The 12,564-nt window shown below is 53.8% G+C and overlaps 1 protein-coding gene and 1 long non-coding RNA gene across 2 annotated transcripts in view; one reads left to right on the forward strand and one right to left on the reverse strand.

Annotated features, from left to right (window-relative positions):
- Positions 1–991: 991 nt before the first annotated feature.
- On the reverse strand, positions 992–9,434 carry LOC135281812 (uncharacterized). The gene is made up of 2 exons (XR_010348293.1): positions 8,819–9,434; positions 992–1,144 (listed from the first exon to the last, which is right to left on the reverse strand). It is a non-coding gene; the product is annotated as an uncharacterized LOC135281812 (long non-coding RNA).
- The window catches only part of JPH2 (junctophilin 2), a 31,271-nt gene continuing 20,568 nt past the window's right edge, over positions 1,862–12,564 (forward strand). Inside the window, exons 1-2 of the mRNA XM_064390997.1 lie at positions 1,862–2,602; positions 9,578–10,361. Of these exons, the coding sequence (XP_064247067.1) occupies positions 2,224–2,602; positions 9,578–10,361 (1,163 nt within the window). The 5' untranslated portion in view covers positions 1,862–2,223. The remainder of the gene's footprint in view (positions 2,603–9,577; positions 10,362–12,564) is intronic.

Raw genomic sequence — 12,564 nt, forward strand, 5'->3', positions numbered from 1 at the left:
GAAAGCCAGGAGATGTAAAAATAGAAAAATGTGAGCTGGTGCTGACTGAGAAGGGATGAGCAGTGCCACTAGAGGTCAGCCCCAGGCTGGGGCTGGCTGCTGCAGCAGGCTCAGTCTTCAGGGAAAATGGGAATTTTTCTGCCAAAATGAAGAAATAAGAGCAGCTCTTATTTTGTTGGTGCTTCTTATTTCTGTGTGGTGCCTTTGTGCACACAGACTGTCAGTGCTTTCTGAAGATTGTGTGGGTTTGTTGGTGGTCAACAAAAGCTCTTTAAATGCCAAAATCTGCATAAGTTATTAATGTTTTAACAAAGTGTGTAATCAGTTCACAACTGTGCTGTGTAATTAGGAAGAGTTGCTAAGTAAATAATTACATAGTCCTGAACTTGGCATCCTCTTGGGACAGTTACGACATCTTTGGGCTTGTAAGTGCTGGAACACCGTGGAACAGAAGACCATGAGTTGCTGTAACCGCTGCCTTAACGCTTTCTCTTCTGTTACCACAAGTTCTTTTCAAATGTTTTGGTCTTCACAGAAACCATAAAGCAAAACCTTCTAGTTTTGCTTTGAGAAAATGTGAATTTATGGCCCTTAATCATGCAGCAAGAACCTTGAAAACTTGCCTAAGTAGTCTAAAAACTTAGTTTAAAACAACAAAAAAATTTAACTTGAGCCAATTTCAAAATCAGACTTTTTTTTAAAGAAGGGTTTAGAGGGCTGGTTCTGCCAAGTGGCATTTCTGAGTCATGTTGGAGTCCGTTACCAAAGAGCTCATTCCTTCCTGTGGCTGAATAAAAGTGAAGCCCTTTGTAATTAACTTTCTAACTTGTCCTTCTCACCTGTGCCTGCAGGTGTTCTGTGTTTGTGTGCTATCCGTACACAGAGCTTCTCTTGCAGTTATACATTGTGTGCTTCCTCTGTGCCTTTTCTTCCTAGAAATGCTGGGGTGGAGGTTGAAAGTTGAAAAACTGAGTCCAAACCCACCACTGTCTGTGGCAGCTTTGCCCCAGAGTTCGGTGGGGTTTTGGGATCTCCTCTGGAAGGGCTGATATCATCCCACAACTCCTGCAGCTTCTCAGTGTGGTGGTCAGTAAGGGAGGGTCATTTTTCCGAGCAGTGTCTCCTTGGGAGTGGGATGGGTGTGCTGGAAGAGGAGAGGCCCTGGATTAGCCTCTTAGCTGGTCTTTCAGCCCGTGTCCTCTGCCATCTGTATTTGATGACATTATTACACACGAGGTGTCCTGTCGCTACTCTGTGTGTCTGCAGCTCTCTACCGTCTTTTACACACACAGACCGAGTTATGCTGCAGGCTGTTAAACCGAAGGACATTTGGGAAGTTTGTTGTTTGGGAGAGAGGGGTAAATGACTACAACTGAACTTCTTTCATTGCCTGAAGCAGCTCTGGAGGGTCACTTTGGGAAACAGCGGAGGGGCTGAGTGCGCTGTTCGCTCACTCGGGTGAGGGCTGTGCTCTCACTGCCCGCTCTACCTCTGCCCGGTTACACACGGTGGGAGTGACCTGGCCCCGCATCCGCGGGGCTCGGCGGAGCGGGACAGCGCTGCCGGCCCGGGGGAGCGGCGGCCCCTTCCCAGGCTCTATTTTAAGCAGACATTTACTTTCCCAGCCTCTTCTCCGCCTGGATCCCTGCCCGGGGCGGGGGACGGCGGGGGGGTGGGATGTGTCTCTCCCCTCCTTCATAAAAGGGCCCCGAGGCGGGGGCCGGGCTCCAGGGGGGTTATTTTTGGGAGCAGCTCCTGGGATCCGATGGCCTTGTTAGGGCAGCGCTGACCTTTCTCCCGGCGGGGGAGGAGAGCGGGACGGGGCGGGCGGCGGAGGCGGCCGGGCGGGGGAGAGCGGCCGGCTCGGGACCCCCATCCCTTCTCCGCCGCGGGGATCGGGACCCCCATCCCTCGCTCTGCTCGGGGATCGGGACCCCATCCCTTCTCCGCGGCGGGGCGGCTCCGCGGGCGGCCCATGCCCGTGCCCGCGGGGCAGGTACCGGCGCGGAGCGGCTGCCCCTACGGGGGGGCTGGAGCTCGGCCCGCCCTTCTCCCCTCCCTCTCGTCCAATTTCTCCCTCCTGCCGTGCCCCAGCCCCTCGGCCGGGCCAGGCGAGGCAGGAGCGGCCGCTGTCGGCGCCCAGCCCGTTCCCTCCGGGGATGCGGGAGCCCCGGAGCGCTGCCCCTGGGAACGCTGCCCGGCTGAGGGGCACCGGAGGGCACCATGAGCGGCGGCAGGTTTGATTTCGATGATGGAGGCGCCTATTGCGGGGGCTGGGAGGGGGGCAAAGCCCACGGGCACGGCATCTGCACCGGCCCCAAGGGCCAGGGCGAGTACTCGGGCTCCTGGAACTACGGCTTCGAGGTGGTGGGCATATACACGTGGCCCAGTGGCAACACCTACGAAGGCTACTGGTCCCAAGGCAAGAGGCACGGGCTGGGAATCGAGACCAAAGGACGGTGGGTTTACAGAGGCGAGTGGACCCATGGCTTTAAGGGACGCTACGGCGCGAGGCAGAGCATGAGCAGCGGAGCCAAGTACGAGGGGACATGGAACAATGGCCTGCAGGATGGCTACGGCACCGAGACCTACGCTGATGGAGGTAAGGGTGGCTCCAGAGGGGATGGGAGGGGATGAACAGTGTCACACCCAGCCTGTGACAGCAGAGGTTGCATGTTGTCTCTGCCGAAGGGCTGACCCGCTGCTGTTCCTGCTAGACAGGCACAGTGTTCCACAGTGAGCCATTGGGGTGATTCAGTCAAAAAGGGGAGCTTGGCTGCAGCCATCTCATCCATGTGTGCGTGCCCCGATTTTCCCAGTTGGGCGCAGCACACCTGGCTCACTGTCAGTGGACACGAGGGAGGAACAGCAGGAGCATTGCCCCAAGCTGCCCTTAAGTGTCTGTTTTGGCAGTTAACACCAACCAACTTGATTTTGTGTAGTCTTTGACTCCTGGTTCCACAGGGACAGGTTATTGCAGCTTCTGGCTGAACCAACCCAGAAATTCCCAGCTGGTGCACGCCGCAGCGAGCCGTGCGCTCGCTCACCAGGCAGCGAGCTGTGAACGCTCTCGTGTCGGATATAAACCACCCACAGCATCCCAGCACGCTTCCCCTCTGCATCAAACACTGCCTGCGTGCCTCTGACAGGCTGCCTGCACATCTGCTTTGCCAAAGAGTTTTGATTGAGTCTGTCTAAGCTGTTTAGAATACGTGGCCACACATATTCCCCAAAATAAATCCCTTTGGTTATTTGGAAGGTTTCAACCTCCACTACTATACAACAGCACCCTGTAGTCAGATATTTGTTGTGCTCTGTAAATGCTTGGTCTAATTGTGTTCTTGCATTAGTGGCAATTCTGGAGTTAGAAACATGGCAAGAATTTCTGTGCAAGTAATTTAGTAGCTCTTCAGCACTGTAATGTTCCGGGCTGCCACATTTAGGATAGCTAAATAGAGAGGGTGATTTGAAAGAAATACCCTTCAAAATATGGATCAAAATTGCATCTATATTTATCTGGGACAGGCATTGGTTTTCATTTATAAAGCAAAATTAATATAAATCCTCAGAATGAAAAGCATCTAATTTATAGACATTAGAAAAATGGAATAATTCAAGACTGGCTTTCAGGGCTATGTTTTTCATAAATATTTCTCAATGAATTGTCTGGGTTTGTGGCTAACTTTAAGAATACAGTCTTGAAGTTGACCCATTTTCCTTGTGCCCTTGGATGTTGTAGGTACAGACATGAACTGACACATCCTTCCAGCTCCTTAAATTTATTCCCCCTTCTGTCCTGTGGCCATGGAATGGTTTAATGGGTGCAGGTTGTGTGCACAGAACCTTCATGTGAGGCCATAAAAGGAGGACATAGGTGACATGGAAGGTGTGCTCTGATGAGCAAAGAGCAACAATCAGGTAACTGCCAGCAGCAGCTGCCATTGGGAATTTCATTCTGGAGATGTCCAGGTCTCTTTGAATTTGCACGGTTGCTTCCTTGCTGCTTTCTAAAATGCAAATCCTTCTAAGGGTGAAGGGCTACTGGAATTCCAGTTAATGTTCTGGGGGAGAATTTTGAGTGGTAAGACTTGACATAGGGGTTTGATACGGGGCAGAAGAGTGGGAGAGATGAGCCAATGCTGTCTCCTGCAGGGATATAGGATATCCTGCTTCTGTCAGCACAGTGCTCCCCAGGGTGTTGTCCCTCACCCAAGAACGTGCCAGCTGCTTGATCCCTGGTGCCACTGGAGGCTGGCAGTTTAGCCCTGATCTGTGAAGATGTGCCCTGCCAAAACACTGAGCTCAGCCCTCGAGGGCTGGGCTGGGGTGCCCAGTGCTCCGTGTGCTGGGTCATCACACCCCAGCTGATCTGAGCTGTTCATTCTACACAAGAGCTTCTCTGAGGGCACAGCAACATGGATACAGGTGCAGTCAGAGCCAGGGACACCATCCAGCATCACATCTCAAGGACAGGGGTGGAGTGGTCCCACTGACCTGCAAGACCTTTTCCTGTTTTGTGTCCTCACCTGCAAGATCCAGATGTGGCCAGACTGCTAATGGGACCTGTTAATGTTTGAGGTTGCCAAGATAAACATCTGGAAAGGCTTTGGATATCTGCTGTCCCTCGAGTAGGGGACACGATTCCCAAGTCCCTTGGAAGCCAGCCACACGAGGAAAAGGGCTCTGGGAATGTGCAGCCCTTGCCAGGTCGGCAGAAACTTTAGGTCATGGTTGGACTGTTTGCAGATTTCAGGGAAATGTAGCTGATTCTCATGTTTTAAAATAGACTTTAACTTTTTATATATACATATATATATAGACATACATAAAAATTTACATTTCAAAATACACTTAAAATATACTTATAGGGTTGTCTGTGTTTGAATCTTGTGTCTGGCCAAGATTTAAAAAAAGCCCAAATCTGGAGCGAAGCTTTTTGAAATCTCATATAGATTTTTGGTGTCTAATAAGAACCAGGGTCATGGTACAGTTTTATCCAGGCACTGTGTGAGTTATTTGCTTGTCTCCCCACTACCAAAAGCCCATTTTTGTGAAAGTTATGGGAGACTGATGGCTTTAAAGAGACTGAAACCAGCCAAGGGGTTCAGAGCTCCTGGTGTGGCTGTGCAGATAGAGTGACATTCTGATATATCTCTTTGTTATCCAAGCTGGATATCCTCTGTGTGCTGCTGCCACCAGGGGAGAGCTCAGAGCCCTTTAGAGGGGCAGAATGCTCTGGCTGAAGCAGCGAGTGGGGCTGTGGAAGGCATAGCATGAAGGAACTCACTGTTCTGCAACACAAGCTATGAGTAAACATGTAGTTATTTGGCTTTGCCCGGTGAGTTTTGTCAGTGCTATAAGGAAGGCCTCATTTTTTGGATACTTTTGTGTATTTGACCATGAGTCAAAACTCTGAGTCAAGTCTTACTGCAGAAAAAATGCTCACTGAATCATGCTGCATAGCCATGGTCCAGCCCAAAGCCTGTCTTTGCTGTACAAATAACTGCTTATATGTATGGAGGGGAAAAAACATCACTTGTAATCAGTGCAGCCTAAAACCAACTTATTTTTGATACTGCAGTTTGTTCTCCAGGGTTAAGGAAAACAGTGGTGTCAATTAACCACGAGGAAACAATTAGACCAGTCAGTGATCACAAGACCACAGAAGAGGGGAAAAGAAATACAGAAGTGCTTTAGTGGGGAGATGAAATGGGTGACAGGGAGCAGCACAACTCTTCCCTGTGGCAAGGCAAGTGCAGTGGAAAGGGGCCTGGACCAGGACAGAAGGAGCATCCATGGGATTGTGGCTGGGAAAGGAGGAAAGGGGCCTGGGAGAGCCACAGTGATGCTGGCTTTTGTCTGCTGCCTCTGTAGCAAAGCTCCTGCCTGGCTGAGTGTGACCCATGAATTAATATAGTGAATTTTTTTACCCCTCTATGTGGTTTTCTTTGCCTTTCTTTTCCAGCAGAACCCATCAGACAGTACTGCTGGCACCAAAAGGCAGCACTGTGTTTCTGCTGGCCTGTCCTGCACGTGGTGCTGTGCATCATTTAAATGTCCCTGGCCACTCACACCGAGTTCTACCCTGCCTGTCATCGCAGTATCTGGGTGACAGCAGGGGACTGTAGGGCAGGGAAGCGATTTGAGCTGTTTGCATTATTTACATGGTTGTTTGTATTATTTACATTCATCACTAATTACATGGGAGCCTTGAGTCAGGCTGGGAAGGGGAAGTGTGTCACTGCTGGTGATGGCATCTTGCTGCTGGGCTGGAGGGCACTGGGAGCTGAAGCTTTTGCAGCAGCTGTGCACCATCCCATCCTGCTGCTGGGGTGAAGCAGAGGCTGCTGCCACTCCTTTGGAGTGTTTGGAGGTGAAGGCTGCAGGGATGTAATTTCCATTGATCCCACAATTTAATCCTTCCCATCCTATGAAGTTACCCATGCAGCATCACCTGCTTTTGGCCAGGGCTGTGCAGAGGTGATGAATTGTATTCCTGGGGGTTGCAGATGAGCCAGTGGTTTTTGTCATTAGGACAAGTAAAAATGCAGTCAACAAAGGATTATTGGGGCCCTGACCCCAACTAATCACACCCTGATGAGATGAGGTGTCTGTCCCACTGCTCTGATGAATCACCAGGACTGGGAGGCAGGGAAGTCCGCTCCCTATCCTGAACAGAGATTTATTTGTTCCACATCCATTGCTTTTTAATTATTTTTACATATTTTTACACGTGAGCCCGTGGCAGCCTGGCTGACAGCTCTGCGTGCTGCCATGCCCCCTTGCCCAGGCTGTGCTGGAACTGGGCTGTGGTGGAACTGGGGATGTGCAGCCCTGCTGCAGAGGGATGTTGCAGAGCCCATTTTCTGTGAAGTGCCTGCTCTGGGCCGTGTTGGCAGGGCCTGGCTCTGCTCAAACCCTGCGTGCCCTGACGCACGGCCCCGGCGCCTCCAGCCGCTCCCTGCAGCCTCTGGCTCCTCTCCAGGGCTGGTTTATGGCCCTGCCCTGGCACAGAGCCTCAGCTGGGCAGGGGATGGCAGCACGACAGGGACATGGCAGTGCCTGCTCACCCGTGCCTTGCCTGGGCAGTGTTGGTGCCCTGTGTTCATGCAGGCAGCGCTGGTCACAGGGGCGATGTTGGTGCTGTACGAGCTGAAATCAGGGAGCAGAGAGCAGCCTGCAGAGCTGAACCTGTGTTGAGGGTGGCACTCCATCCCTGCTCCCTGGGGACCCACTGTGCCATGTGGCTTTCCAGCCCAGCTGGCTCTGCTGCAGTTGAGGGGGACAGAGGGGGATTTGCTGGAGTGCAGCAGCTGCTCTGACCTGACCCCTGAGGAGTGAGTGAACCCCCTTAACCTGCAAGATTTTCCAGAGTTCCTTTTCCAGGGAATTAACATGGCAGCATTACCAGCTGCAGCCTGATACGTGTGAAGTTGTTCCCATCCTAGGAGCAGGTCTCCAATGTCACCCTGATCATGTGTCAGCCCTGCTCGCGGGCTGGGTGGCTGGGATGGAGCACTGACCTCAGCAGGGAGGGACAAGGGGGCACTGTGGGGTCTCTGTAACTTCAGTTTGCACTAGGAAGACTCATCACCACTTTAAGAAGAGGGATTTGGGAGCATGGTGAGGAACATGCCCAGATGCCTGGACCTCCAGTGATGGTTCTGACTCCTGACTCGTGCCCAAACCCATGCTTATTTTTACTTATTTTTTCCGTAGAAGAGCTTTAAACTTGTCTAAGAAAATGGAAAATAGCCCCTTGCTCTGGCAGATGGCTCCCCATGGCTGGCTGCAGTCTGCAGATGCCATGTACTACTTGAACCCCTACATTTTTGTAGGGGAGACCAGCTGTTTACAGGGACCCCATAATCCCCTGTGTCACAGGGTGGGCAGGGGCTGGCTGGGGGCAGCTCACCCAGAGCAGCAGCTGCTGCTCACTCGGGCACTTCTTGTCTTTCCTGGCCCTCAGCACTGTAAGTTAACACTCCACAGGCAGGTCCAAAGAGGATTTCAACGAAACCTGAAGCTTGGGAGGAGAGATTATGCTGCAGAAGTGGCCTGGGAGACTGTAAAATATGCACTCCCACGATCGCCAAAGAAGGAACTGGATTTGCTCCTTGGGGAGCAGGGTCATCCCTGGGCTCAGTAATAGTGTCTGAGGGGGAGATTAATGCCTTGAAGATGGGTCACCCCCTTCCATCTCAGCCCAGCCCTGGCTGAGCCTCCTCACGACCATGGGAGTGTCTGCTCTCCCAAAATCATGAGTCTTCTGGTGGGTCACTGCTTTTTGCAAACCAGGTTTAGGACAGATGTCTGTGAAAATACCCCCAGCACAGGTGACCCCTCGCTTACATGAAGCAGCACCTGGAAGAGTAAAGGAATAGAGTGGCCTTTCCAAAGGCGTTTGTGCTCCCCCATCAGCCTCTGCCTGTGCCCCAGGCTGAGGGAGCTGCTGGCAGCCACAGGGTGTGGTCTGGGGTGGCCCATTCCAGGTCCTGTAATGCCAGGAGCAGAGTGGAATGCTGCCTTTGTTTTGGGTGGTTTGCTGGTTTCTGAGGCAGCTGCATCTAAAGACTGATGAGAGCCAGGCTGGGAAAATGGCTCATCCCATCCCATCCCATCCCAATCCCCAGGGCTCAGGGATGCTCTGACCTTCCCTGTGCTGGCTTGGTGGGAGCTGTGCCCCCCCAGCTCCCTGCCCTTCCCAGGAGCTCTTTTTGTGGGGCCTCTGAGGCAGCTAATTTAAGTCCCTTGACATCCTAGTGAGAAAAGTCAGAGTGGGGGTCTCCACTCTGCTGGAGCCTGCAAATGTGCTCACCTTTGGGATCAGGGCATCTGGAAAGGAGCAGTCCCAGTCCTTCAAGATGTCACTACCAAAGTCCTGCTGGTTCTTAGCAGGGTGCTGTAGCCAAGGTGCAGCCCTGGCCATGGTGAACCGATCCTTTCTGTGTCTCCCTTCATATGACACCATCTGCCCTCTCCAGGAGTGGGGTGGGGTGCTGCTTTCTGGGGCAGAGCTGAAGGAACCCCACACACAGCTGCTCCTCTCCTCCTTTTTTGCCCATCTCTTGCTTTGTGCAGTGTGGCACCAGCCTTGATCTCGGGAACTCAGAGAAGCCATAAGGCCGTGCCAGGGAGATGTGGCTTCAGGCACCAGGGCAGTCCATGCACATGTGGGATCCTGACTCGGGGGTCTAGGGGTGGTCCTGGCAGCCTGCCAGGGACAGGCTGCACAACAGGCTGAAGGGACTGTCACCAAGCCAAGGGCAGATGTGCCACTGCAGCCCACAGGCCCGCTGGGGCTGCTGCCACCCTCTGCACAGCCCAAACTGCACCCCGGAGCTCCCTGCTCTGCATGAAAATCCACATACAGTAAGTGGTGTGCAGAGTGTCCCCCTCAGTCCCTTTGCAGCCAGCTGTCACCTGCCGGCAGAGCCTCTCGGCCCGGTGTCCTCTGCTCCCCGGGCGCCGCCGCTTTCGCGTGAGGGCGAGCACCAGCTCGGTGCGGCCCCGCAGCTCGCCGCCCTCCTCTCTCCCGGGAGCGGGCCGCCTTCTCACGCTGCCCTTGTCTCCGCAGGCACGTACCAGGGCCAGTTCACCAACGGCATGCGGCACGGCTACGGCGTGCGCCAGAGCGTGCCCTACGGCATGGCCTCCGTGGTGCGCTCGCCGCTGCGCACCTCGCTGTCCTCCCTGCGCAGCGAGCACAGCAACGGCACCCTGCCGCAGCAGGACTCGCCCGCCGCCAACCCCGAGAGCCTGCCCCTCTCGCCCACCATCACCCGCGGCGGCTTCGCCCTCAGCCTCTACGCGGACGCGGAGGCCGGCAAGGCCAAGAAAGGCGGGCTCTTCCGCAGGGGCTCCTTGCTGGGCAAGCTGAAGAAGTCCGAGTCCAAGTCCTCGCTGGCCAGCCAGAAGAGCCGCGTCAGCTTCCTCAAGAGCGAGAGCGGCATCAGCTCGGCCGCCAGCGACGCCACCTCCACCGTGAGCCTGGGCGAGGGCGCCGAGGGCGAGGAGTACACCCCCTTCGAGTCCGACATCGACGCCACCACCACGGAGACCTACATGGGCGAGTGGAAGAACGACAAACGCGCCGGCTTCGGCGTCAGCGAGCGCTCCAGCGGGCTCAAGTACGAGGGCGAGTGGCTGGACAACCTGCGGCACGGCTACGGCTGCACCACGCTGCCCGACGGCAAGAAGGAGGAGGGCAAGTACCGCCACAACGTCCTGGTCAAGGGCATGAAGAAGCGTGTGATACCGCTCAAGAGCGCCAAGATCCGGCAGAAGGTGGACAGGAGCGTGGAGGGGGCTCAGAGGGCCGCGGCCATTGCCCGGCAGAAGTCGGAGATCGCGGCGTCCAGGTGGGTGCTCGGAGCTCCAGCTCGCAGGTTCCCGTGGGGATGGTCCCCACCCCATGTGTTCGGGAGCTGTTCTCATTGTCATCCCCTCTCCTGTCCCCCTGGTGCAGAGGGGAGGTGCTGGACAGCAGGAGTTGTTGCCACCCTGGCACTCAGCAGGATGGGGAGCATGCTGATGCTGTGCCACGCTGTCAGAGCTGCTGGGCACTGATGGGCAGCCTGGGAAACAGAGGGTTTGATGGTGGTAAATCCAACAGGCTCATGAGCAGCAGATGTGTCCCAGACAAACTGGGACTGCAGCAGAACACAGTGTGGCCCTGGAGCCTCCAATGTGGCTCTGGGGGAGATTTGTGGGATGCATTAGGGTTGTCAATTTTAGCAGCTGAGTGTAATTGCTCCACTGTCCCTCCTGGGATGAGGAGAGAGGAAATAAGAGTGGCTTCAGGGTCTGCCTGGAAAGGGCACGGGAAATTCTCCTCCTCCAGCTCACATCCCTGCCTGTGTCCGAGCTGTGTTGGCAGCACACTCCTCCTGCAGCATTCCTGCCAGTCTCAGAGCTGACCTGGCAGAGAACAGAGATCTGGGAGCCTTCACTCCTCTCCTCTTCCTTGGGGAAATGTGGTCAGAACAGTCCTTGAGGTTTCACCTGACCTCACCAAGAAAACCTCACCCTGCACAGGCTTTGCTCAGCTGCTGGGCAGTGGCTGTGACTCCATGGCTGTCCTGTCTCACTCCTTTTTGTTCCTGTTTAATTATCAGTTACTTCATTATCAACCAGAGGAGGGAAATAAGCAAGGAGGACACCTATTCCCAAACATCATTCCACTCCTTGGAGAAACCCCCACTTTAATCTCCTGACAGCCATTTCTTCTCCAAACTTTTCTGGGGAGCACAATTGATTTTTTTTCAATCAAAACCTCAGTTGCTTCAGGGACTGGTGGAGAAAACCCAGCAGGATTGCAAGTGAAGCTCCATGCAGGGCCAGCTAGGATAAAAATAACAGGCTGGGGTGGCGTGGGGCCCTGGATCCTTCTGGCAGGGCAGGCTCAGCCCAACACCAGCTCTGCCGTGCCGGGAAAAGCGTGTGGCCAGGGCGTGAATAAGGAGGCTGGAGCTGCAACCACTGCTCCCCGAGAGCTTGGCTGGTTTACACAAACCTCTTTTTATTATACACTATTTACACTTTGGATCAAAAGAGGCTCTGCAGTGTTTTCAGTCAGGGGCTGGAATGCGCCCGCTGCCCTGGCGGGGACTGCATCCCTCCCAGTGCAGCCGGGGAATAATTTCCTATTAAGGAAACCTTGGAGCTGGAGGAAATAAGATGTGGAAGCTGGTTTCCTCCAGGGAGCCCTCAGCAGCAGACCCTGCAGTGGTGTGGCTGCTGGGCAGGGAAGGGGTTGTTGTGCTCACTGGCAGTGTGGAGCCCCAGTCCTGTTCCTGCAGCTTCCAGCTGAGCTGCACCCGCTGGGAGAGGGGAATTCAGGCTGCCTGTCCTGTAAACTAACTCAGCGTTGCCATCAGTATTTATTCCTGGTGTATCTTGCTCAGGGCAGAGCTCCTCTCTCTACCTGATGCCTTCTGTAAATCTGACTCGTGCTCTCCTCCCTCCTCCTTTCACCTCAGATTTAGGATAGAGAGTAAATCTACATAAGTTTTCCTGGAGAAGTTCCTTAGCTTAAACCTCAGTTCTGCCACAACTTTTGCTTTGGCCTTGAACCTTGCCTCAGTTTCCACACCCAGGGCACAGTAATTGCAGACAGATTGTGAAAATGGATTATTACAGTTTATAGAAGGTCTGCACTATCATTAGCATTGCCTGAGCTCATAACTGTGAGGTGGAGTTTTCTAGATGGAGCATTCATGTTTCTCCTCAGATGGTGGTGTCCCTTACCCAAAAAAAAAAATGCCTTTGAGGCTACACCCATCCTTTCCTGGGGAAAGATATGGCATTTCTGTATATAAGATTATTACTAGGCACTAATTATCAGGACACAGCAGGTGGGCTGTGTGAATTCCCAGCTACCTCTGCACACCTGTGCTGTTGTACATGGACATTTGAGTTTCATTTGCTTGTGGCACTCGGGGGAGCCCCTTGCAGAACTAAACTGCTGTAACATCCAGCCTCCTGCTGTCTGGGGGTGAAATGCCAGGCGAAGGCCAGATTTCTCCCTTTTGCACCATAAAAGGCTCTCTAGGGATAGAAATT

Source organism: Passer domesticus, chromosome 16, assembly GCF_036417665.1.
Source record: "Passer domesticus isolate bPasDom1 chromosome 16, bPasDom1.hap1, whole genome shotgun sequence".
Taxonomy (NCBI): domain Eukaryota; kingdom Metazoa; phylum Chordata; class Aves; order Passeriformes; family Passeridae; genus Passer; species Passer domesticus.